We start from the raw sequence: 24,665 nt of genomic DNA, 5'->3' as shown, positions 1-24,665 counted from the left end.
ACGCCCGGGTTCCCGGGTTCGATTCCCGGCGGGGTCAGGGATTTTCTCTGCCTCGTGATGGCTGGGTGTTGTGTGCTGTCCTTAGGTTAGTTAGGTTTAAGTAGTTCTAAGTTCTAGGGGACTTATGACCACAGCTGTTGAGTCCCATAGTGCTCAGAGCCATTTGAACCATTTTTTTTTTTAAATAGGAACCCCCATTTTTATTACATATTCGTGTAGTACGTAAACAAATATGAATGTTTTAGTTGGACCACATTTTGGGCTTTGTGATAGATGGCGCTGTAATAGTCACAAACGTATGTGGTATCACGTAACATTCTGCCATCGTCAGATGTAGACAGTGATTCGCCCATCGGATGCGCATTTTAAGCGTGGCGCTCCATTATTCGTGTCCCTTCTCTCATCGCCTCACAACACGAACTTGACATCATACTACACACACACACACACACACACACACACACACACACACACACACACATATGCAGATTGGTCCACTGATAGTGACTGGGCCAAATATCTCACGAAATAAGCATCAAACGAAAAAACTACAAAGAAAACTACTCTGACGATGACTCTCTATCCAATATAACATGTTACGTCCTCCCTAGCAAAAGGGCCAGCCGGAGTGGCCGAGCGGTTCTAGGCGCTACAGTCTCGAACCGCGCGACCGCTGCGATCACAGGTTCAAATCCTGCCTCGGGCATGGATATGTGTGATGTCCTTAGGTTAGTTAGGTTTAAGTAGTTGTAAGTTCTAGGGGACTGATGACCTCAGAAGTTGAGCCCCATTTTTTTTTTTTTTTTTTTTTTGAATCACCGTCAACAGCGTCAAAAGCCCTAACAGCCTGGGACACCGCGGAGGCTTCTGGAATTTAAACAGGTGCAGTGGTGCAAACTCTAGAGGTTAGGAACTGTACGTCAGCATCTCTTCTCTCTTTGCCGGCCAAACGCTGACGGTGAGATTTGCATCCTCCACCGAGAATGGAACCGGCTACCTCGCAGCAGATGCTACACTGAGATTCAGGGGGAGACTGTTATGGAAATTTAACTCACCTACGAAGGAAGTGGCTCCAAAGGCGCTTGTAAACCGCTTCTTGAGTACTGTTAACCAATCTGGGATGCTTAACGGGTATGACCGATAGAAAAGGTCCAACGAAGAGGGGCACGTTTCGCAAAAAGATGGTTTAGTCTGGGCGGAAGCGTTACAGAGATGCTCGATAAACTCCAGTGGCAAACGCTACAAGAGAGGTGTTGAGCACTGCGGAGGGACCTAGTGCTGGTATTTCGAGAAGAGACTGTCATTGACAATGACAGTCGTACAATTATAACGACGAGAAAATTCGAGAAATTAGAGCCAACACGCAGGCTTACTGATTATCATTCATCCCACGCGGCATTCGCGAGCGGAACGCGGACGGGGGGTATCAGATAGTGGTACCAAAAGTACCCTCTGCCACACACCTTTATGTGGGTTGCGAAGTATAATGTAGATGTAGAGCGGTAGGTGATAAGCGTGTGTTAGCGAGGCGGGTGCTCTGAGCGGGACAGAAACAGAAGATAGCAGACAAAAGGCCAAAATGTTGACAGCGGCCTTCCAGAAATTTATTCAAATCAAACGCTGGCTGGTTCAAATGGCTCTGAGCACTATGGGACTTAACACCTATGGTCATCAGTCCCCTAGAACTTAGAACTACTTAAACCTAACTAACCTAAGGACATCACACAACACCCAGTCATCAAGAGGCAGAGAAAATCCCTGACCCCGCCGGGAATCGAACCCGGGAACCCGGGCGCGGGAAACGAGAACGCTACCGCATCAAACGCTGAAATGACGACACTGACGCAAGTGACCGCAGAGCAGAAAATCGGGTAAAATCGCTGAACAAAAGAAAGGTGTCTAGATGTTTCCACCAATGGAGATCAACGTGACGTCACCGACGTTCACAATGACCGAAGGCGACAAAGACGCACTAGTGCCTATTAGCCAGAAAGCTTTAGTCCTTTAATTCCTGCCACTCACTTAGATTCATTTTGATGCTAAATACATCCGGTCCTAATGATGTGATTCTAAAATGATTCCCACTCGTGACCTTATTGCAAAATTTTGGATACATAGTTGTACGAAGGTCGTTCAGTAAGTAATGCTCCACTTTTTTTTCCTCAGAACATATTTATTGTTAAAAGTCTGAATGTGATGACAATATACATCAAGAAGCCTTGCCCATGTCCTATTTTTCTACGCAGTCTCCATCACGTACTATGGCCGTACGCCAACGATGTGCAAGAGCATGTATTCCCTGCCGGTAAAAGCTCTTGTCCTGTAGGCGTAGCCATGTTTTCACTGCATGACTGACATTCTCGCCATGTTCAAAATGTGTTCCCCGTAGAGAATCTTTAAGCGGCCCAAAGAGATGGAAGTCCGAGGGTATCAGGTCTGGACTGTAGGGTGGATGAGGCAGTGATGTCCAATCCAATTTGGCGACGTATTCCCAATCATTGCAGACGCACTTCCAACGCTGACCAACAACTATAGAGCCAACAGTCCATTTTCGATGTGCCGGTCGGCACGAATAATGGCATCCGTACGATCCAGCACGTCTGGAGCAGTGGCTGTGACGGGACGTCCCGAGCGTGGCTGATCACGGAGCTCTGTTTCTGCATTTCCTGAGGCTGTAACTTTCTTTACCCATCGCCCAAATATGTTGTTGTTGTTGTTGTGGTCTTCAGTCCTGAGACAGGTTTGATGCAGCTCTCCATGCTACTCTATCCTGTGCAAGCTTCTTCATCTCCCAGTACCTACTGCAGCCTACATCCTTCTGAATCTGCTTAGTGTATTCATCTCTTGGTCTCCCTCTACGATTTTTACCCTCCACGCTGCCCTCCAATGCTAAATTTGTGATCCCTTCATGCCTCAGAACATGTCCTGCCAACCGGTCCCTTCTTCTTGTCAAGTTGTGCCACAAACTCCTCTTCTCCCCAATTCTATTCAATACCTCCTCACTAGTTATGTGATCTCCCCATCTAATCTTCAGCATTCTTCTGTAGCACCACATTTCGAAAGCTTATATTCTCTTCTTGTCCAAACTATTTATTGTCCACGTTTCACTTCCATACATGGCTACACTCCATACAAATACTTTCAGAAACGACTTCCTGACGCTTAAATCTATACTCGATGTTAACAAATTTCTCTTCTTCAGAAACGCTTTCCTTGCCATTGCCAGTCTACATTTTATATCCTCTCTACTTCGACCATCATGAGTTATTTTGCTCCTCAAGTAGGAAAACTCATTTACTACTTTAAGCGTCTCATTTCCTAATCTAATTCCCTCAGCATCACCCGACTTAATTTGACCACATTCCATTATCCTCGTTTTGCTTTTGTTGATGTTCATCTTATATCCTCCTTTCAAGACACTGTCCATTCCGTTCAACTGCTCTTCCAAGTCCTTTGCTGTCTCTGACAGAATTACAATGTCATCTGCGAACCTCAAAGTTTTTATTTCTTCTCCATGGATTTTAATACCTACTCCGAACTTTTCTCTTGTTTCTTTTACTGCTTGCTCAATACACAGATTGAATAACATCGGGGACAGGCTACAACCCTGTCTCACTCCCTTCCCAACTGCTGCTTCCCTTTCATGTTCCTCAACTCTTATAACTGCCATCTGGTTTCTGTAAAAGTTGTAAATAGCCTTTCGCTCCCTGTATTTTACCCCTGCCACCTTCAGAATTTGAAAGAGAGTATTCCAGTCAACATTGTCAAAAGCTTTCTCTAAGTCTACAAATATACTCCTATCAACTACAGCATCGCCATACACTGCACACAAACGTTTATGGATGTTCGACAAGGTTTCTTTTTCTGCACACAAGAATTCAATAACAGCACGTTGCTTGTAACGTGAGTCGTATGTAGACGCCATTTTGACGCTGTACTACCGCTCTGCCATCTGCCAGAACGGTTCGAAACTTCACCGGCGCACAGAACGAAAATCTGATGTGAAGCACCAACAAGGACGTTTGTCTATGTATGTTAATGGCTTTTCAAAAAAATGTAGGGCATTACTTATTGAATGACCCTCGTATATGATATAATAGTGCGCCAAGTATCTATTCGGAGTCATTAACGTTCAGTTCTAGACTAACGCCTAGTACCCACTTGTCGTATTTGCTTCTCATGTCAGTAATACCTTTATTGTTTAGTATTTGGTTCTGACAGGTAGAATATCTGTACTAAATAAATGACCTCTTTTGTTTTTACTTCAGTGTCCCTGCTGTTGCCGAGGTGCATTGGATCACATCAGTCTAAAATGTTTCGGAAGAGCAGTAATAAATAATACAGAAAACTTGAGATGGTTATCTTAATGCGTCACGTGTTTCACAGTCTCTCTTCATATGAGTAGAAGACACGGAACATTCATACAACCATGTGGAACTGTCAGGAAAGTCCGTGACTTTAAGAGAAATGCAAAGTTTAGCCGCAACTGGAAACTGAATTAAATTCGATGGCGGCAAGTGAAAATTTGAGCCGGATTTCCCGCTTTACGCGGGACGGACGCCACACAAATAATAACACACATGCGCCTTCACGGTAACGACGACTTTAGTGCGGATGCACACCGTGTACAAACTCTTGCGGGATTCAAGTAAAGCTGCGAGTAATGACGATAATGGACGGTGGTCGCTGCATGTGTAATTGCAACAGGTTGAGAATTTAATTTGAAAGGGAAGCGCATCCGGATAGCCGAAGCGTTTTAGGTGACCGCTCGCGTAAAGCGAAAAATCCGGGTTCGAGAACCGGTCCGGCACAAATTTTCGCCACTGAATCCAACTCAGCGCCCAATTGCGGTTGAGGTATGTATGTCTCTTAAAAGTTATATATACAGTCGAGTTGAAGGACGACCGACAGGACAGACGCTATACTGTCCTGTGGGTTGTTTTTCAACTCGACCGTAACGTTGCTTTGAAGGTCTGTTACATTGTCAAAGGGATGGCCCTTCATATCAGTTTCATGTCTACTCTTTGTCGTTTCGTGGTAGTTTCGTATTGATAATACAAAGTGATATCACTGATGACGATTTTTTCCAGAAAAGAATCGTCGGCACTTTGCATTCTAATGAAGTCACAGCAGGTGACCAAGCGTCGCTGTATTTATACTGGAGTCAGGGTGTGTGGGACAGGCTTTTCACACATTTTCCTCTTTCCGGAATAGTCTGCAGAATGTCCTGAACACTTGATTTAGAAGCAATGCTCCATTTCGATTTGTGAAGGAACCACTCTCACGACCGAGCGAGGTGGCGCAGTGGTTAGCACACTGGACTCGCATTCGGGAGGACGACGGTTCAATCCCGTCTCCAGCCATCCTGATTTAGGTTTTCCGTGATTTCCCTAAATCGTTTCAGGCAAATGCCGGGATGGTTCCTTTGAAAGGGCACGGCCGATTTCCTTCCCCATCCTTCCCTAACCCGAGCTTGCGCTCCGTCTCTAATGACCTCGTTGTCGACGGGACGTTAAAAAACACTAACCTAACCTAACTAACTACTCTCACACATTATGGTTGCACTTCCACTACGTTCAGTACCAAACATTCAAGGTCCGTCTTCTTCCAGTTTTCAATAGTTTGTTGTTAGCAATGATCGTATTGACTGCAACGTATTTTTAAACATTTACAACATATTCATGACGAGTGCAGTGGCCCATAGCTGATCTTATCTGTACGTACTATTCCGACTGGAAAAGGGCGACGCGTTAGGACCACTATTACGGAGGGATTCAGTTTTACGTGAGTCTCCTCCTGCATTTTGTCCAAACTAGACGTGTGATCTGGCGTACAATACTCGCAGTAGTCCGAAATAATAATGGCGATCCTAAGACAACACAAGTTATTTTACACGTTTTACAAACGGTACTAGCCTATGGCTTCTCTGTCCGTGGAAATGGTCCAGCTCGTCGCGTTATTCATGGTAAATATAATCTGAAACAGATTGTTCCATTAATTTCGGGTGTGCAGCCGCAAGAAATCTCCTTCTTCTTCTAATATTTCAGCTGTAAAACGATCAGCCATCTTCAGAGTCAGCCGCAAGACTGCCGCTCCAATTTTTTTTTTTTTTCTTTATTGAATTTCAATTCCCCCCGAAGGGGGCGGGCTGGCAGCAGCTTAGTACGCCGCTCTTCAGCCTACAGACTTTGTTAGAAAGATGAAGAAAAGAAATAATAAAAACAGGCGATAAAAATCGGAGACTTAAAGAGTAACATGGCTGCCGCTCCAATGCTTGCTTCGACCCTTTATACTATTGTACCGCGCGACTGCGCATGCGGCCACGGATGCAAATGCGCCAGAGACGTTGGTCGGCGGCAGAGACGTGCATAATGCGCGAGTTGTATCTATGACTCCGCAGTTGATCTTTGTTGGTATATCGATATATCATTGTGAGCTGCACTGTGACGACGTCTTTGCGAGCTTATTACAGCAAGTGCCGGATTCCAGGATTTATCAAGATTGAAACCACTGTCTCTATTAATTAAGTTCGTCGTCAAGCGAATTTCAATTGCCTCCTTTACTATAGAGTCCCAAAATGACGATGTAGTTACTGTGACCATTATCAATACAGTGCTCTGCCACGGCCGACTTGTTAGTTTGTAAAAGTCGTGTGTACCTCCGGTGTTCTGTACATCTTTCTTGGACAGTACGAGTTGTTTGTCCGATGTAAGAGAGGCCACATTCACATGGAATTTTGTAAACTCCAGATTTTCGGAGCAGCAAATCATCTTTGACGGAGACCACGAGTGCAGCTGTCTTAGGTGGAAGTCGAAAAATCACTTTTATTTTGTGTCTGCCGAGAATGCGTCCTATTTTTGATGAGAGGCTACCCACATATGGCAGGAAGGCCATCAATTTAAAGATTTCTTCATCTTCTTCTGCTTTGTTTGTGGCCTCTTTCGGTTTCATGTTCAGTGCCTTCTGTATTTGTTGTGGAGAGTACCCATTGTCTTCAAACACTCTTTGTAAGTGGGAAAGTTCATCTTGCAGACTGCTTTCGTCAGAAATAATATGCGCTCTGTGAGTCAAAGTTCGGAGAACACTCATTGTCTGGGCAGGATGGTGGCAGCTATTTGCACGTAAATACAGATCGGTGTGTGTCGGCTTCCTGTACACTTCACGTCCCAAAGTGCCATCCTCTCTGCGCCGAACCAAAACATCCAAGAGTGGAAGGCATCCCTCCTTTTCAATTTCCATTGTCAACTTTATTTGATCGTGGAGGGAGTTCAGATGTCTTAAGGAGTCTTGCAAGTTGTCTTCACCATGGGGCCAAACTACAAGGGTGTCATCCACATACCTCCAGAATACCGTGGGTTTCAAGTCAGCAGATTCAAGCGCCTTCTCCTTGAAGTCCTCCATAAATAAATTGCCCACCAGAGGGATAAGGGTCTACCAATGGCGACTCCGTCCGTCTGTTCAAAAAATTCGTTGTTAAATAAGAAATATGTGGAGGTCAGAACATGTTTACATAAAACTGAAATCTCTTTGTCAAAACTTCTTTCAATAAGTTGTAGAGATTCTGGAAGGGGAACCTTTGTAAATAAAGCCACCACATCAAAACTAACTAATATATTTAATGGAACAGTCTTTGCGCCGCCAAAACCTGAAGATTCACATGAAACAGAGTTGTTTACTCATCGTACTCATTATTAAACCTAACAAAAATTCACTTAGAGCCTATCGTCTTCTTAGTTTCCAGCAGTTTCAGTTGGTTTTGAATTCCAAGAATGCGTACTTCTGCATTATGCAGTGGTAAGTTTCTGCAGCAGTTCAACTTAGAACTTGCTGAGTGAATGCTGTTTTAATCGTTGATTTCCAATTATAGGCTTTCCCTCCATTGTCTTCAGTTTTGCCACCACGCTAAACAACGAGTGAAGGAAGTGCAGCTTTCCATCCAACAAGCAATAAGTCAGTGGCAATAATTTTAGAATAATGCAAATTTTGGAAATACGTCATTGAAGGGCAAAAGAGAGCATGCATAAAAACTAAATCAAACTTCGCTAAAAATGTGTCTCAGATATCTAAAAACCAAAATCCAACAGTGAATATGAATCCATAACGCACGATAATTATTTTTCAGGACAGAATCAATTTACATAGTGCTGTCACATTTTCATATGGGGCAAAATGAAACGAAAAACTCACAACTGAAAGATGCGATACGTGAAACAGATGCGAGTTATGCTTCACCTCTGGTTACTAATGTATAACATGTCATTTCAGTTAGTTAAAAGGACCTGATTTGATAGACAGACATGTGTTCTGTAGCGTTTTGTATATGGATGGACGCCTTTGAGAGTAATAAATTTTGCACCCGATATGAATAGTTCTTCCACTTCATGGAAGCAGTAAGATAAGCTGACAATAAAACTGCAAAAGATCACTCGACTGAAAACGAGTAACTGATCGAGTAACAAGAAATTGTCGTAGAAGATTTCAATAAATTTGTAATGCCAGAGTAGAACTGAAAGAACTGAACCCATTATGTCAACCTCTACGATAGTCGTGGCTATGCACTGCACACTCCATCGCCTGCGTTTAGCGTAGCTTCTTCTTTGTGTAAGGAATCCGTGATTCCTTTTACACTTCTGAAGAATGTTTCACTCACAAAATAGGGAATCCGCTACAAGTAGATCCAGTAACTCTCGCTTCAACACATACTTCGCATTTATGTAACTTACTGGAAGCATGGAAAAGATCTCATATACTGCATATACGAATAAGCGCTGAATCACATTAGTACATTTCCCTAATAGTAACTGCACGGGGCAAGTCAAATCTGGAACTAACAAATGACGAACAATTGCTGCTTTTCCAAAACAAAACTAACGACGGTTTCGTGAATCAGTTACCTGTTAATTTAGCACTTATCTGTCACCTTTTTCTTATACAGAAATACCCTGCTGCTAAACAAATGGTTTATTTAGTCTCAGGTGGCTTCTGAAGGCTGTTCGTTAGCACAATCTAGATCTATCTCTGGTTGTGTGTTTCTGTGTCGTCAGAACAGAGGGAAAAAGTAAGTGTTGATAAGATAACTGGAGTCGCGAAAAATACACTACTCGCCATTAAAATTGCTACACCACGGAGATGATGTGCTACAGACGCGAAATTTAACCGACAGGAAGAAGATGCTGTGATATGCAAATGATTAGCTTTTCAGAGCATTCACACAAGGTTGGCGTCGGTGGCGACACCTACAACGTCCTGACATGACGAAAGTTTCCAACCGATTTCTCATACACAAGCAGCAGTTCACCGGCGTTGCCTGGTGAAATGTTGTTGTGATGCCTCGTGTAAGGCGCAGAAATGCGTACCATGACGTTTCCGACTTTGATAAAGGTCGGATTGTAGCCTATCGCGATTGCCGTTTATCGTATCACGACATTGCTGCTCGCGTTGGTCGAGATCCAATGACTGTTTGCAGAATATGGAATCGGTGGGTTCAGGAGGGTAATACGGAACGCCGTGCTGGAACCCAACGGCCTCGTATCATTAGCAGTCGAGATGACAGGCGTCATATCCGCATGGCTGTAACGGATCGTGCAGCCACGTCTCGATCCCTGAGTCAACAGATGGGAACTTTTGCAAGACAACAACCATCTGCACGAACAGTTCGACGACGTTTGCAGCAGCATGGATTATCAGCTCAGAGATCGTGGCTGCGGTTACCCTTGACGCTGCATCACAGACAGGAGCGCCTGCGATGGTGTACTCAACGACTAACCTGGGTGCACGAATGGCAAAACGTAACTTTTTCGGATGAATCCAGGTTCTGTTTACAGCATCATGATGGTCGCATCCGTGTTTGGCGACATCGCAGTGAACGCACATTGGAAGCGTGTAATCGTCATTGCCATACTGGCGTATCACCCGGCGTGATGGTATTACACGTCTCGGTCACCTCTTGTTCGCATTGACGGCACTTTGAATAGTGGACGGTACATTTCAGATGTGTTACGACCCGTGGCTCTACCCTTCATTCGATCCCTGCGAAACCCTACATTTCAGCAGGATAATGCCGGACCGCATGTTGCAGGTCCTGTACGGGCCTTTCTGGATACAGAAAATGTTCGACTGTTGCCCTGGCCATCACATTCTCCAAATCTCTCACCAACTGAGAACGTCTGGTCAATGATGGCCGAGCAACTGGCTCGTCACAATACGCCAGTCACTACTTTTGATGAACCGTGGTATCGTGTTGAAGCTGCATGGGCAGCCACACCTGTACACGCCATCCAAGCTCTGATTGACTCAATGCCCAGGCGTATCAAGGCCGTTATTATGGCCAGAGGTGGTTGTTCTGGGTACTGATTTCTCAGGATCTATGCACCCAAACTGCGTGAAAATGTAATCACATATCAGTTCTAGTATAATACATTTGTTCAATGAATACCCATTTATCATCTTCTTTTCTTCTGGGTTAGCAATTTTAATGTACAGTAGTGTATTTTATTGAGATATGTGACCGTCTGCAGACTACACATTCACGTATTCACGCTGCTCTGTTGCAGCTCCCAATGTTTCTAAATTTATTCTCAAACTGATTTGCAATATACAAACGTCTTAGACTGCGAATCGCTATGAAACGAATTATATTTGAAATACAATGAAGCAAGTTCATTCCTTAAAAGTATATGCGTGCTTTCAGGTATTTTTTTGTTTTGTTTTTGGTTATTGCAAAGACGTGTAGCGCTTTCGTTGCAACCTTCAGACATCATGTAACTCCTACTTTTGGTGACCCGTAGTATTCGCGGCGACTGTATGAACATTTTTTCCAGTACTAATCCCTATGGATTCAAGCGGACAGTTGAAGATTTCCGTGCTATATGCGATTTAGACTTTCTCGGCGAATTTCGATGATGAAGTCTTCTCGGTTTATCAGCCGAGTCAAGGCGTCGTTTTGCGGTAACGTTTCAACAAGTTTCCTGCTAGTGATCTTCAAGCGAAGATGACAGGTAGGGAACTTGTTGAAACGTTGCCGCAGAACGCCTTCGCTCGGCTGATAAGTTGAAGATTTCGTTTAATTGCATCGCCATCAGCGTGAGGCGTTAGTGACTGGCAGTCGAAAATTTTTTCACCGGGGACCAAATGAAAGTTATGACAATTAGAAGACTGCCCAGCCTCCATGGCGCAAGGCGTCAAGCTATCTAAAACCAAGGTAACTTAGAAAATTGGCAAAGTAGGACGCTGAAATAATCCATTGCTTGCTTCATATGGAAACTCCGATGTGGAAGAAACACGGTAAATTCGCGTTTTCTAAAATACCAGAAGGTGAGGAAGCGTAGATGTGTGCACTGAGTTACAAAAGCAGATCTATTCTCAAGTTATCACTATATGAGTAACGCTTACCTCCATCGTTGTGAATTAACGAAATTCAGAAGACAGCATTTCGCACCTACTAATCTTGCAGCTGCTGGTCTGATGCAGGTCTCAAAGCCCAACAACATTAGTTCAAATGGTTCAAATGGCTCTGAGCACTATGGGACTCAACTGCTGAGGTCATTAGTCCCCTAGAACTTAGAACTAGTTAAACCTAACTAACCTAAGGACATCACAAACATCCATGCCCGAGGCAGGATTCGAACCTGCGACCGTAGCGGTCTTGCGGTTCCAGACTGCAGCGCCTTTAACCGCACGGCCACTTCGGCCGGCAACAACATTAGTGACCAACAATAGTGTGTAAAGTAACGTTGTAGCAGCCACAAAAGAAACGTCTCGTATTTAAGAAATGACATGTAGCAATTACACTTTGCAACAAAATTAAACGACCACTTTTCCGAAACACCGTAATTGTCTCCCACTAAGTTTGAAATTTGACTCAAAGATGCCTACAACATTACTCTTTAATGGTGCAAAAGCGTGGCGCATTGTGACGTCACCGTCTGGCACGGAGACGCTACAAACAGTAAGGTGCCGAATAAAAAAGAGAGAGGCCACAACTCAGAAGTTCATGTGATCTATAAGGTTGCTTAACGATGACACATTGGCAGCAAATTTTACTACAGTTCTACTCAACATCAACTTGGACGCGTCACGTGATGGGCAGGTCGTCATATTATAACTCCTCCCTGCTTCCTGGGATTTGCGAAATTACAAGTTGACAATGACCGTGAATTATGAATTTTGACCCGTGTCGGGATAAGGCATCCGAATCCGAAGTAAATAATCATTATTCCGCGGGAAACAGGAGGCGTTATAACTTGATCGATATTGAATGAGTAATTTCATTTAATAACGATCGGTAAATGAAATAATGGAAATAATTTGGAAATAAATTTTGCCAGTGGAAATTTTGCCGAAAGAAATGATTAAGTTGTAAAAGCAATTAAAAAATCGGTCGCCAGCTCAACTGATGAGCGACAGTACTGTTAAGTACGTGAATAATTGTGTCAAAAATAAAGTTTACCTGTTTGTAGCGTAGCAGGTGGAACGGCAACTTTTACGTAAGTGCTGTGTCAGGCTCGGTAGTCATATAAAACAATGTCATAACGATCTAACTACACTCAAACATTAATGGTTAACTTTCAATAAGTATTTTGATAATTATTTCGTTCATAATTTGTCATCTAAGTGCAATGCTGACAACACAGATAATTATCTATCGAGATTTTGAATAATGGACTGTCAATCTGTCTTTAAAATTAGGTACTCTGCACAGTTTAATCTACTCATAATGAAATATATTGCCAATAATTGATTAATTATGTTTTTAATGATAATAATTCATTAATTGGGGTCCCTTAAGCTTATTAAGTGGAACAATTAACTACGATAACCATTCTGAAATTTACTCTTCACCGTCTACGCAAATAATTTGTTAATTAACATATTTTCTCTTGATAATGGCGTGACACTCTCGGTTCAATAAGGCAAGGATCGGAAGGAACCTACTTGGTGTTATTGTAGGGTGAAATGTAACTGCAACACTTCGATTATAAAGTGCTTGTTATTAATTGTTCAACTTCAGAGAAAAGCACAGTCACTGGCAAGCCTTCTACAATTTTATCCTACGAAAATTGCGTAGATCTTACTTCCCTCGTTGGCGATGGACGGACGGAAGTCCACGGCAGCGACACAATGTGGCGACTTGCGCCGACAGTGCGCTTCACATTTAAGCCCTCGTTTCTTCAGCACTATGCCCATTAACCCGTAATAACCTGCCCGGTCATGCTTCCAGATATGCCGACCATTACTTTCCCGTCGTACTTAGATCGACACACCAGCCGTTAGATGTAACACAGCCAGGACTAGCAGCACTCGACTGTACGTCTTACTCCGAGCACGGCGTCACTGCTACTACTGACCGCTGCCCAGCGGCGCGACAAAACAATCTCTCTGACTTCAACGTTAACTAAATATGCCCTGACTTGCCAGTGTTAAATATTACATAATTTAAACATGGTATTTATAATACGTATTTACACTAGACAATACATCGCATACAAACAGTTTCCTGTGTTATGTAAGCGAAAAAATTCATAGCAAGGACTGCGTTGTAGCGTCACAATATCTCCTCTTACCCACATTTCAACCCTTCTTTTGATACCTGTGCGACGGAGGTCAGAACCGCGACACCCAGCGTTGAAATCACGCAGATTTGTTGTGGGTGGAATACGAAAACATGTCACACAAACCGGGGCTCAGAATCGACACGAAAACGCCTCGTGGTATGGCGTAAAGAGCGTCAATGAAACCAACACTTCCCTTCGAACGTTGGTTCCCACACATTTCGCGGTCGAAAAGAACACTGCACAGCCCGCGAGAGCAACGATGTGCTACCCCGCTTCCACGCCTTGGGTGTTTGAAACCTACTCTAAGGTTACTGTGGGGCTGCAACCCCACTGACAGTGATCTGACGCCTTTGGAGCGTAGCGCGACCACAAGTTTTGTCTGATGTACAGGATGTGTACCTTCCAAAACGATCCAACGAAATTTGAACTTGATTGGAAACAGAAAGGGGTGTTTGTGCGCGCGTAGCCCTCCTGCTTCGTGCCCTCCTGTGGCGTGATCATGGTGGGTCATAACATCAACATATATGTGATTAAAATGGCAAAGCGTTGACCTAAAACCATCCCCAGTTCGGCCAAACCCTCGTTGCCACCCACACAGGTTTGTCGAGCACGTTACAGATGGTGGACCTGTCTGTAAGTTCGACACACGTTCAGCCTCGCTGCTGCTGTCGCGCCAGAGGGTTAGGCAACCCCTTCGACAACCCTTAGGTGGGATTTAGTTGTCTTCAGGCGCCAGGGCAGCCACGAGGTTGAAAGCGTGTCGAAGTTTCCACGCCCCCCTGTGGGATGGGGGTGGGGGGGGGGGGGGTGGGAGAGGAGGGTCGCAACATTAACATTTGCGTGAATAAAAGGACAAAGAGTCCCCGTAAGGCCTCCCCGTGGGACACCTTGTTGTTTCAACTGTTGCCGAGTCTGACGGTGTCTTGGAGGGTGTCAAGCCTTTGCAACATTAAGCCAGGTTCACACACGAATATAATGTGACGCCACAGCTTGTGGCTTGCTGAAGTGGCATCGCAAGCCACTGTTCACACAGAAAGCCACAAATGCTTCGTAGTTGCACAGCTTTCAATATGGCGTCAATTGAAATCACTTGGTCGGGTATGAATGTTTTAGTGCACATTATGGCCTTTTAGAGCTGTCACAAGAGCTAAATACAAGGAAGACGAAACCTAAACGTTGGGTCTGAAAATAGATTTCGCACAGGGATAAATCAGGGTAAACAACACATTTAAAAAAGAAATAACACTCAGATAAATCAGAGGAAACAATCATTTACAAAAGAAATAACACTCAGAGACAAAAATGCTGTTTGCAGTGGTAAACTAAACAACAGTTGCTATGTAAATATCGTCGGAAGACATGCCATTCTTCCAAGATTTGAGAATGTTAGTACGAGGGTGGACCAGAAAGTAATGCACTGCATGTTTTTCAACAATTGTTTATTGAACATAATGAGAATTACACACACAAAATAACGTTGTTTTATCTGCACAGCCTATTTTTCCACGTAATCGCCATCCCGTTCTGTGGCCTTCCTCCAGTGCGAAACGAGGGGGTGTCTGCCCTGTCGGTACCAATCCTTGTCTTGGTGGCGGAGCCAGTGCTACACTGTGTGAATCACCTCCTCATCGTCCTCAAAATATCTTTGACGAATGATATCCTCGAATGGCCCCAAACAAGTGGAAGTCCGAGAGGGCTAGGTCAGGTGTGAAAGCTGTGGATGGCCTCCCCGACCGCTGCAAATCGTGGAGCTCCGCCGAACGGCCTTCTGATGACCTCATCCTCCGTGCCCAGAGACTAACTGTACTTCTGTCGACAGCAGATGCTCCATAGACTTTGCACAAGCGTTTGTGAATATTCCCCACAGTTTCATTCTCTGCAGCGAGAAATCAATGACGGCACGTTGCTTGTAACATAAATAACCTACAGACGCCATTTTGAAACTGTGCTGCAGCTGCGCTATCTGTCGGAAGTGACGGAAACTTGGCGCGCTCACTCAGGAGACTTGAAATAACACTTACGTAACGTTTCGCATTCGTAGCGTTGTTTTTGGGCAACCCTCGTACATAACCAATGAACTGACTGATTAATCAGTAATAGAAGTTGGGCACATTTTTCATCTAGTGATTTAAAATTTTGTATTTCCGCACGGTATTGACAATCACACTGACAAAAAAGTAAAGAACCCAGAATACGTTGCATGTCCACATCTGTGGGGTATTAGGAGGTGACGGTGGGCTGATGTTGGACTGCATGGGAGCTTAAGTGAAGGCATACTTGTCCCCGAGGCTCCGCTAGACCACGTCCTATCACACACACCAAGGGCATCGTAGGCCCTTCACATATACATCTCTCATCCGAGAACGTAAATGATTTGGCTGACAGGGTGGGCGGCAGTCTGCGGTTGTTTTTTTATGATGCCGTGGTGTAGGGTAAGGCGTCGGAATTGAGTGATTTTAGGAGGACACAAAATGACTTAGACAAGATGTCTAATTGGTTTCATGAATGGCAGCTAGTTCTAAGTGTAGAAAGTGTAAGTTAATACACTCAGCGTTAGTAGAGTCCTACTTGAGACAGACAAATCGTTTAAATATTTGGGCGTGACCTTTCAAAATGATACGAAATGGAATGAGCATGTGAGGAATATAGTAGGGAACGCGAATTGTCGACTTCGGTTCATTGAGAGATATTAAGGAAAACGTGGTGTAAAGGAGACCGCATATAGGACACTAGCGTGATCTGTTCTTGAGTGCTGCTCGAGTGTTCGGGATCTGTACCAGGTGGGACTGAAGGAAGACATCGAAGCAATTCAGAGGCAGGCTGATAGATCTGTTACCGGTAGATTCGAACGACACGTAAGTGTTACGGAGGTGCTGCGCGACTCAAATGGGGATCTCTGGAGGAAAGGCGACGTTCATTTCGAGGGACGCTGACAGAGTGACAGTTATTGAACTATATGATAAAAACATAAATTAGTTACACAAACTAGGGGTGCACACACTTTGTTCAGCATGTAAACGTCACTAAAGATATTCGGATTTAGGTTAAGACATGTTCGATATGCCTGCCATCATTGGCGATGATGTGGCGCAGACGAATCGCGAAATTCTGCATGACCAGCTAAAGTGTCGGAACATCGACGCCGTCGACGACCTCCTGAATGGCTGTTTTCAGCTCAGCAGTGGTGTTGGGATTATTGATGAACACCTTGTCTTTAATACAGCCCCACAAAAAGGAGTCGCATGTGTTCATATCCCGAGAATATGGCTGCCAATCGAGGCTAATGTCAGTGGCATCTGGGTACCCCAGAGCGAGAATGCAGTCGCCAAAGTGCTAGTCCAGGACATTAAACACTCTCCTGCTTGGATGGGGTCGAGCTCCGTCTTGCATGAACCACATCTTGTTGAAATCAGAGTCACTTTGGATAATGGGGATGAAATTATCTCGCAAGACCTTTTTGTGTATTAAGTTTGAAATAATTCTTCAAATTCTCTGTTTTAGAAATCGATCAAAGTTCTTTTATAGTTTCATATCGTAGTTCTCTCTTCTTCCTTTTTTTCTTTGTTTCTTGTTGAAGTAATCAATAAATTCCATTAGATCTTGTCCAGTTACATTTGAGTAACCATTTTCTTTGCAGTAATTTCCTAAATCTTTATTACTCAATCCATATTATTCTTTACTGTAATTTTCTAAGTTTTAAAATAGCTCAGCTTTGGTGTTCATTTTGTTTTGGTTGTATTTATATAGAGAGAAATTTGAAATTTCAAAATTAAAACGTTTATGGTTAAATGTACCTTTGAGATTTTTAATTTAAATTTCAGTCGATGGAATAAATAGGCAAGATTTGAGATATTATTTATAAAGAGAAATGTTTATTAGGTTTTTTTTAATAAATCGGATTTTGTTTTTTTCAGTATAGGCAAATGAGGTTTGGTGTCTCTTATATACACAGAATAAAATTTTAGGTTCGTAAATTTTTAAATGAGGAAGTGAGAATTTGGTTTTTTCGGTACAGGCAGAGCTCTTATTTATAAAGAATAAAAATTTTTAGATTTGTAAATTTTAAATGAGAATTTCGTTTTCTGTGTATAGATAAATTTTTGGCTCAGTGGATACTGTGAAATTGGAATCTCGGTTTTTAACCTGGACTTTTTAATTGAAATGCTCTTTGAGCCAGAATTTGCATAAATATACTACTCATACACGCTGCTTAGGCCTTCATGTTTTAATGTGAACGTACTGGTCCAGAAACGAAATAAATACGCTAGTTCCAACCAAGTTTTTTGGGAAGCTTCACTTGGTTGTGAAACAGCTGTCAGAACTGATGATCCCCTCTCTAATACCCCAGTTAGGATCTGTGTTGACCTACGCGCACCTCAACGACATTTGGCAGAAAATTATCAAGCTTCTGCATTCGATCAGATCTCAAAAGGACTCTGCCCTACCCCGGGATAGGGAAAAGATAAGGTACTGCATTTGATGCTCGAGGGAAACGGCACATACATATACTTCCAACAAATAGTGAGATACGTACTTTAACGAAGTGTTTAAACTGTGAGTTTAGATGTTTTAAATGAATCGGATTATGATGTGTGGGAATGCCACTATTGAAAGAGGTTTACCTTCAAATCACGACTGTCTAGCTTTCTAGAAAGAGATTCTAAGTGCTTATTGCCTTTCAAGCTATATCCTCTAGCCCTCCGAGTTTCTGTGAACATTTCCGAAACGGTAACCGCTACGGTAACTAACAGGTTTTACATCTGTTAAAAATTTAGTTACAGATCTATAATTAATGTTAAGATCGAAAAATTGTTAGGAAACAAAATACAGTCGAAATTATTTTGAATACGTCTAACACGGTTGAATATACACTGTTGTGCTCATGATTGGTAACGGTTACCTGCGTGTTTAGCAGAAAATACAGCTAAGAAAAATATTTGTTTGGTGCTGCTTCATATTCAAATCATTTATAGTATTTCTCTTTTATTTCCAGTTTGGTAACAGTTACCTGCGGGTCTACACTTCCAAGAAGAAACCTGTTTTAATCTACAATGGCGCAAGAAGAGTAAGTATTCTCTCCACAGTGGAATTTCTCAAATATTATTATTATTATTATTATTATTATTATTATTATTATTATTGTTATTGTTATTATTATTATCATTATCATTGTTATTACCATTGTGCTTAATACTAATTTACTGCATAAAAAAGTTGAGCACCACCTCCCTTTCTATAGACGTGTTGAGTGTATATTCAAGGGGAACAGAGTGTGACAAAAAAACCTTATGAAACCAAGAAATTGACATCACTGCGAAATAAAAACAAAACAATAACAAATAAAGACAGTATGTTAGGATGTGGAAATCTTTTCACTTCTGTGAAATCAATATCTCCTTCTGGGCGACTCTCAAAACACGTTGCTCCATCCCAATGCATTGTAACATACTTTGATCCTCCTTGGTGTGCTTCCTATAAGACAGCCCTTTCGTTTGTCCTCAACCCTAGTCACACTCTTTGTCGGTGTACAGTGAATAAGGAATGTTCCTGCGATAATGTACAGGAAGTTCCAACAGGTTGTAGGCGTGCTCAGTAGGGTCCATGTCAGCAGATACCACAGGATATTGCATTGCCTCCTGAAGAAAGGTTATCACGAAGTGCGTGAAAAACAGACCCCTCGCTGAAATGTTGACTGCAAAGCTGGACAACAGGACAGAGGACCCTGTCCTGGTACTGCACAGCTCGCAGGCTACTACCCTAGATAGCATTCAACACCTGTACCTGACAGTAATCCAGAACAAGACTTCCCAGCCAACCTGCTCATTTGTGGCACCAGAGGCCTGAGAAGTACATTGGACGTGGCCATGCTGAATCTTTTCTGTGATAATCTCCACGCATCAGACAGAACTGGCAGCCACCAGTGAGAGGGACCCAACACCGCTAATCGACCTTCCATTCCTGTTAGTTGCATAACCACTCCCTTCATGCACACAATGAGAAGTCTGCAATATTGTTCATAATGGATACACGGAAGCAACACTGATAATGCCTCCTATGAGTGTTGCCTAGACGCCTCCTGTCAGCCTAGAGGACACATTGATAGTGTGGAGATGACTGCATAATTTCTTGTACTCTTGTTCATAATGGACACCTATAGGCCAGACTGATAGTGTGGAGATGCTTGCACAGCTTCTTGTAATCATGTTCATAATGGACGCCTAGAGTCCAGACCGATTTTTACCCTCCACGCTGCCCTCCAGTACTAAATTGGTGATCCCTTGTTGCCTCAGAACATGTCCTACCAACCGATCCCTTCTTCTGGTCAAGTTGTGCCACAAACTTCTCTTCTCCCCAATCCTATCCAGTACCTCCTCATTAGTTATGTGATCTACCCATCTAATCTTCAGCATTCTTCTGTAGCACCACATTTCGAAAGCTTCTATTCTCTTCCTTTCCAAACTATTTATCGTCCATGTTTCACTTCCATACATGGCTACACTCCATACAAATACTTTCAGAAATGACTTCCTGACACTTAAATCTATACTCGATGTTAACAAAATTCTCTTCTTAAGAAACGCTTTCCTTGCCATTGCCAGTCTACATTTTATCTCTCTACTTCGACCATCATCAGTTATTTTGCTCCCCAAATAGCAAAACTCCTTTACTACTTTAAGTGCCTCATTTCCTAATCTAATACCCTCAACATCACCCGACTTAATTCGACTACATTCCATTATCCTCGTTTTGCTTTTGTTGATGTTCATCTTATATCCTCCTTTCAAGACACTGTCCATTCCGTTCAACTGCTCTTCCAAGTCCTTTGCTGTCTCCGACAGAATTACAATGTCATCAGCGAACCTCAAAGTTTTTATTTCTTCTCCATGGATTTTAATACCTACTCCGAATTTTTCTTTTGTTTCCTTTACTGCTTGCTCAATATACAGATTGAATAACATCGGGGATAGGCTACAACCCTGTCTCACTCCCTTCCCAACCACTGCTTCCCTTTCATGTTCCTCGACTCTTATAACTGCCATCTGGTTTCTGTAGAGATTGTAAATAGCCTTTCGCTCCCTGTATTTTACCCTTGCCACCTTTAGAATTTGAAAGAGAGTATTCCAGTCAACATTGTCAAAAGCTTTCTCTAAGTCTACAAGTGCTAGAAACGTAGGTTTGCCTTTCCTTAATCTTTCTTCTAAGATAAGTCGTAAGGTCAGTATTGCCTCACGTGTTCCAGTATTTCTACGGAATCCAAACTAATCTTCCCCGAGGTCGGCTTCTACCAGTTTTTCCAATCGTCTGTAAAGAATTCGTGTTAGTATTTTGCAGCTGTGGCTTATTAAACTGATTGTTCGGTAGTTTTCACATCTGTCAGCACCTGCTTTCTTTGGGATCGGAATTGTTATATTCTTCTTGAAGTCTGAGGGTATTTCGCCTGTTTCATACATCTTGTTCACCAGATGGTAGAGTTTTGTCAGGACTGGCTCTCCCAAGACCGTCAGTAGTTCCAATGGAATGTTGTCTACTCCGGGGGCCTTGTTTCGACTCAGGTCTTTCAGTGCTGTGTCAAACTCTTCACGCAGTATCGCATCTCCCATTTCAGCTTCATCTACATCCTCTTCCATTTCCATAATATTGTCCTGAAGTACATCGCCCTTGTATAGACCCTCTATATACTCCTTCCACCTTTCTGCTTTCCCTTCTTTGCTTAGAACTGGGTTTCCATCTGAGCTCTTGATCTTCATACAAGTGTTTCTCTTATCTCCAAAGGTCTCTTTAATTTTCCTGTAGGCGGTATCTATCTTACCCCTAGTGAGATAGGCCTCTACATCCTTACATTTGTCCTCTAGCCATGCCTGCTTAGCCATTTTGCACTTCCTGTCGATCTCATTTTTGAGACGTTTGTATTCCTTTTTGCCTGCTTCATTTACTGCATTTTTATATTTTCTCCTTTCATCAATTAAATTCAATATTTCTTCTGTTACCCAAGGATTTCTACTAGCCCTCGTCTTTTTACTTATTAGTTCCTCTGCTGCCTTCACTACTTCATCCCTCAAAGCTACCCATTCTTCTTCTACTGTATTTCTTTCCCCCATTCCTGTCAATTGTTCTCTTATACTCTCCCTGAAACTCTGTACCACCTCTGGTTCTTTCAGTTTATCCAGGTCCCATCTCCTTAAATTCCCACCTTTTTGCAGTTTCTTCAGTTTTAATCTACAGGTCATAACCAATAGATTGTGGTCAGAGTCCACATCTGCCCCTGGAAATGTCTTACAATTTAAAACCTGGTTCCTAAATCTCTGTCTTACCATTATATAATCTATCTGATACCTTTTAGTATTTTCTTGATATAGTTCAGTAATTTACACCCTTTAGGAACGTATCATCCGTACTGTTGCACATCCATCCACACTTCTGTCCCCCGGTGAGCACCCTTACTCGGGACTGAACGTTTGACACAATAATATCGATCGCTTACAGACCACCAGCAAGACTGTCACTTAGGCTCTAGTTCGCAGCACCATCCATGTCATCGTCTGTTTCACAAACTACGTGTTCAACAGATATGCTGTATTGGATCCCAAACTTATTACTTCATTAACTTACATTTGTATTTTTCGTGTTGTCAGACTGAAGAACAGCTATGTGGTTCCAACCAGTCTCGCCCTCACCATTTCCTCTCTGTCCCATATGGAGGGAATGAAACTGTCAGTAAAAGAAAACAAGATGGAGTACTTTTGTTTTCCGCATTGGAACATCCGAGAACTGCTGTGCTCAGTCAGTCTCCACACATCTGCCGGCGCCCTCTCAACTCTGTACCTTACTTTCGGGTCCAATAAGGAAGGATCCTTCTTTGCATGTATACCTTATAAACGTTTAAATTTATGAAGTGAGGTATGACAACGCGTCTTCGCCGACAGACGGGAGCTGACGTACGAGAAGCGGGCCGACGCGGCGGACATGGCGGGCGAGGACTACGAGCTGCAGCTGTGCGCTCTGCTGGTGGTGCGGGCCGCCACCCACTGCCCGCGCGGCTTCTACCTGGCCAGCAACCACAGCCAGGCCGGCAGCTTCGACGACATAGTGCTCTTCTGGCGGCAGGAGGTAGGCCGCTGCTGGCACCGCGGAAACTGCGCGAATGCTGCTCCTGTTCACCTCCATTTGAACTGGACTCGCATTCGGGAGGACGAGGTTCAATCCCGTGTCCGGCCGTCCTGATTTAGGTTTTCCGTGCTTTACCTCAATCACTCCAGGCAAATGCCGGGATGGTTTCTCTGAAAGGACACGGCCGATTTCCTTCCCGATCCTTCCCTAATCTGATGAGACCGATGACCTCGCTGTCTGGTCTCCTTCTCCAAACAACCCCCCCCCCCCCCCCAAAACATTAGTTAAAAGTTCACTACATGTTGATAGCTCAGGGTGTACAACAAAAACTTCAGGGTGTCTGTGATTACACAAAGGATGGACGATGTGGAATAATGCCAGTCCGTCAATGAATCAAGTCCGCCAATGAAATCCAAGTCCATCAAACTGCTACGAAAAATCCAACATAGTCCAACCTACAAGAGAATCTGACATGCGTTGTAGGCATATACAAGGTACAGAAGAGACGTTAAATAAGTAATGTAACACATTTTTTTCTGATAGTAGGCTGGTTTCATTCAGGATTGCAACACATCGTATTATTCCCCATTTTTGGCTACAAAACCCTACTTTTCAACATAATCTCCGTTCAGTTCGACAGCCTTACGCCACCTTACTCCTAGGCGTATATGCCCGCGTGCTGCCACGCTACTGGTCGACGTCTAAGCCAACGTCTTGCCGCATCAGTAGCCTTCTAACAAGCCCGGGAGGAAAGGGCCTTAGATATGCTGCTCTAATAAAACCTAGCCTTTAGCACTCGATACTGTACAGCACTCCCTAAACACAGGAACGGGGCTGGGTATTTAACGACCGTGTGCCTAAACCCATGCACCTTGTCCTTCCCGCGGCAGTTGATCTGCTGCTCTCTACACTGCCTTCTATGATGTGTTTTGTAATAACTATTGCCTAGCAGGGAGAGGACCCACACACACCAATAACAACTTGATCTGGTACAATTCACTGCATTCAAAAATGGTTCGAATGGCTCTGAGCACTATGGGACTGAACTTCTCAGGTCATCAGTCCCCTAGAACTTAGAACTACTTAAACCTAACTAACCTAAGGCCATCACACACATACATGGCCGAGGCAGGATTCGAACCTGCGGCCGTAGCGGTCGCGCGGTTCCAGACTGTAGCGCCTAGAACCGCTCGGCCACCCAGGCCGGCAATTCACTGTATTCTGTTAAACACTCGCACAGGGTAGGGTTACACTGTTCACAATTGACATTATTCCACAATGGACGTCATCAGTATTTGTAACCCAAGTACGTCTCCGCTGTGACGTATAAGGTTGCTGCCTAAATGATGGCATCCAATGCAAAACACGACGCATAGAACACAAAATAATCACCGTTCAACTGATCTTTTATCAGTCCACAATTGGCTCAGTTCTTTCAACAGTACTAAGCAATTCAATAGCTTATAACAAAAGCGTGCGCGTGACCGAATCGCGAAGCGGATACCCCATAAAATTTCGGGTCCGATATACGGACGAGAAAGTACCTGCGCTCGTGATATTCAGCCAGTCAAAACGATATGTGTTTCTTTCACTTAGAACCTGTAATTAGGATCATATCAGCTTACACTATTTTTGCGTAACTGTCGCGACGCAGTTGATTCGTGTTCTCCCGACACGACACACGAAACCGAAAAACATCACCTTTTGGATAAACATCGATACTGCGTCTTGAATACTGAAATTAAACGCAAAACGTGGGTGGGCAACATTTCCAATTTTTGTTGTTGTTGTTGTTGTTGTTGTCTTCAGTCCTGAGACTGGTTTGATGCAGCTCTCCATGCTACTCTATCCTGTGCAAGCTTCTTCATCTCCCAGTACTTACTGCAACCTACATCCTCTGAATCTGCTTAGTGTATTCATCTCTTGGTCTCCCTCTACGGTTTTTACCCTCCACGCTGCCCTCCAATGCTAAATTTGTGATCCCTTGATGCCTCAGAACATGTC

At 43.4% G+C, this 24,665-nt stretch overlaps 1 protein-coding gene across 1 annotated transcript in view; it reads left to right on the top strand.

Annotated features, from left to right (window-relative positions):
- LOC124613835 overlaps positions 1–24,665 on the top strand; it is a 347,299-nt gene that overhangs the window by 23,726 nt on the left and 298,908 nt on the right. The window contains exons 2-3 of the mRNA XM_047142557.1: positions 18,547–18,618; positions 22,478–22,661. Of these exons, the coding sequence (XP_046998513.1) occupies positions 18,605–18,618; positions 22,478–22,661 (198 nt within the window). The 5' untranslated portion in view covers positions 18,547–18,604. The remainder of the gene's footprint in view (positions 1–18,546; positions 18,619–22,477; positions 22,662–24,665) is intronic.

This window comes from Schistocerca americana, chromosome 4 (genome assembly GCF_021461395.2).
Source record: "Schistocerca americana isolate TAMUIC-IGC-003095 chromosome 4, iqSchAmer2.1, whole genome shotgun sequence".
Classification (NCBI taxonomy): Eukaryota; Metazoa; Arthropoda; class Insecta; order Orthoptera; family Acrididae; genus Schistocerca; species Schistocerca americana.
Note: the sequence above shows the minus strand (reverse complement) of the source record. Positions and strands in the feature narration are given on the sequence as shown.